The following is a 2,637-nucleotide window of genomic DNA, read 5'->3' on the forward strand; positions in this document are numbered from 1 at the left end:
TTGTGATCTACAGTAAAGTTCTCTCAAAGTTGAACAAACGTTATTTCCAGTAACATTAATAGAATGTTCATTCAAAGTTGCATGGCCTATAATAACATTCACAAAATCGTTATTTATACATGGCTCATGGAACATTTTAATACATTTTTAAATGTTGCCACTTACGTTTTCAGAACGTTCAGAGAACATTCAAAAGTAGCGTTCCCAAAATGATCAAATGGAACATTCCCTTAATGTTTTCTGTAATGTTTGCATACCCCAGAAAAAATGGGAAGCTAACAAACAATTTTAAAGAACTTTTTGTGAACGTTTTTTGGAAAAGTTGTTTCTGAAAGTTAGTTCAATAATGTTTGCAAAATGATCAAATGAAACATTCCATTAATGTTTTCTGTAACATTCTCATAACCAAGAACAAATGGGCAGCTAACAAAAGTATGTTCTAAGAACGTTTTGAGAACGTTCCCATCACATTGTGAAAAGGTTGAATGTTATCTGAACGTTCAATAATGTTTGCAAAATGATCAAATGAAATGTTCCCCTAATGTTTTCTGAAACATTCGCATAACCAAGAAAAAACTGGCAGCTAACAAAAAAGTTCTAAGAATGTTTTGTTAATGTTTCCATTACGTTATGAAAGAGTTATTTCTCAATGGTCTCTGAACATTCAAAACATGCAGTTTTTTTTTAATGTTTAAAAAATATTCTTTCTTGGTTATGCGAACATTCCATTTTGCAAACATTAGAGGAATGTTACTATTAAATGCTCTCTAACATTCTAAAACAAATGGTAGCATTTAAAAAATGTTAGTTTTAGATATAAACATTCCATGAATGATGTCTAAACAATGTTTTTGTGCAAACATTCGAAGAACGTTATTAAAGACCAGAGAACTTTGAACGAACATTCTGTTTACGTTACTGGAAGAACGTTTGTTCATAACGTTGAGAAAACCTTCTGAGAACCTTCCCTGTTGCCTGTGTATGTCTTTGCAATGCATCATTCCCATTCAAACCAATGGATCTGCAGCATTCTCTAGTGTGTAGACGCCGTTCACGTGGGCATGATGTGTATGAACACCACTTTAGCGATGATCTCCATGTTGAACCTCTTTGAGAACCTCGTGTGATTGTGAGGGGTTATTGTATATTGCAGGAGGAGCAGCATGGGTCTTCCTTATCCGGCTGAGAGGCGTAGTCCATCTGCCTGACTATCTCTGAGAACAGTTCATCCACCATGGTTTTGCTCTTGGCCGACGTCTCCATGAACGGGCAGCCCCATTCTTCAGCTAGAGCTTGACCCTCGCTCGATGAAACCTCACGCTCGTTGTCCAGGTCCACCTTGTTTCCCACGAGTATCACGGGCACGCGCTCGTACCTGTGAACATACGTGACACGAGAATGAGCGAAAGCCTCAACATTAAATAACAAGTCCAAGGTGAAATGTGGCATTTCAGCATTAACTGCAGTTGTTTCCGAACAGGTTTCCCTAATAGTTTTACTGCATCCATTGCCCTCGTCTGTAATTGGTCAGGCAAACAGACAGTCCTGCCCCCAAACTCGTGTCATTGGTTGAGTCAACAGTTGACAAAACAGAACAATGTTTTAAAAGAGTAACAATGTTTCACTCTTCAGAAAGTTAAACTACCAGTGACTCACTTAAAGTGACTGTGGCCATTACACATTAAAAATATTTTCATTTTTATAAAAAATCACGATTAATCACATCCAAGATAAAAGTTTTTGTTTACTTAATATATGTGTGTATACGGTGTATAATTATTACGTATATATAAATACACAAACATACAGTATATATTTTGGAAATATTTCCATGTATTTCCATGTATATATTTATACTCATATAATTGATGTTATAATATATAAATATTTTACATCTATAAACTTAACATATTGTTCCTAAATATATACATGCATGTGTGTGTATTTATATATACATAATAAATATACACAGTACACACACATATTATGTAAACAAAAACGTTTATTTTGGATGCGATTAATCATGATTAATCTTTTGACAGCACTAATATATACATAATTTATTACACTAGTAAATATATTGTATATGCTTAAAAAGCAGCATATGCTTCTTCAGTGTTTACAGTTTTTCATAAACAATCCTTCTGTTACTACTTTTACAAATTTTAATCAGACTTCACAAAAATGTGGTCAGATGATCTTCAGACCAATAATAACACATAATGGTCAAAAGTTGACCAAGCACATCTACTCATAATCTCAAAATCTACTCACAATTAATGCTATATATTTTTTACAATCATCTATATAGCTACAAAAAATATTATATTTTAACTACAGTTGAAATTTTGCTTCAAGCAACGCTGTTACAATATAAAACCTATACTGTGAATCGCTCCTTAAGAAATAACTAACTAAATAAATTCATTAAATTCAATGTTTTTAAAAAAATCAATCAATCAATCAATCAATCAATCAATCAATCAATCAATCGAGCAATCCTTTAAATTGGAAAACAATCAATCAATCAATCAATCAATCAATCAATCAATCAATCAATCAATCAATCAATCAATCAATCAATCAATCAATCAATCAATCAATCAATCAATCAATCAATCAATCAATCAATCAATC

General features: G+C 32.7%; 1 protein-coding gene across 1 annotated transcript in view; it reads right to left on the bottom strand.

The window, feature by feature from the left end:
- Window positions 1–979: 979 nt before the first annotated feature.
- Window positions 980–2,637, bottom strand: part of LOC107677848 (ras-related protein Rap-2a) — a 17,957-nt gene continuing 16,299 nt past the window's right edge. Inside the window, exon 2 of the mRNA XM_016472909.1 lies at window positions 980–1,375. Within this exon, the coding sequence (XP_016328395.1) occupies window positions 1,138–1,375 (238 nt within the window). The 3' untranslated portion in view covers window positions 980–1,137. The remainder of the gene's footprint in view (window positions 1,376–2,637) is intronic.

This window comes from Sinocyclocheilus anshuiensis, unplaced genomic scaffold (genome assembly GCF_001515605.1).
Source record: "Sinocyclocheilus anshuiensis isolate Anshui unplaced genomic scaffold, SAMN03320099.WGS_v1.1 scaffold432, whole genome shotgun sequence".
Classification (NCBI taxonomy): domain Eukaryota; kingdom Metazoa; phylum Chordata; class Actinopteri; order Cypriniformes; family Cyprinidae; genus Sinocyclocheilus; species Sinocyclocheilus anshuiensis.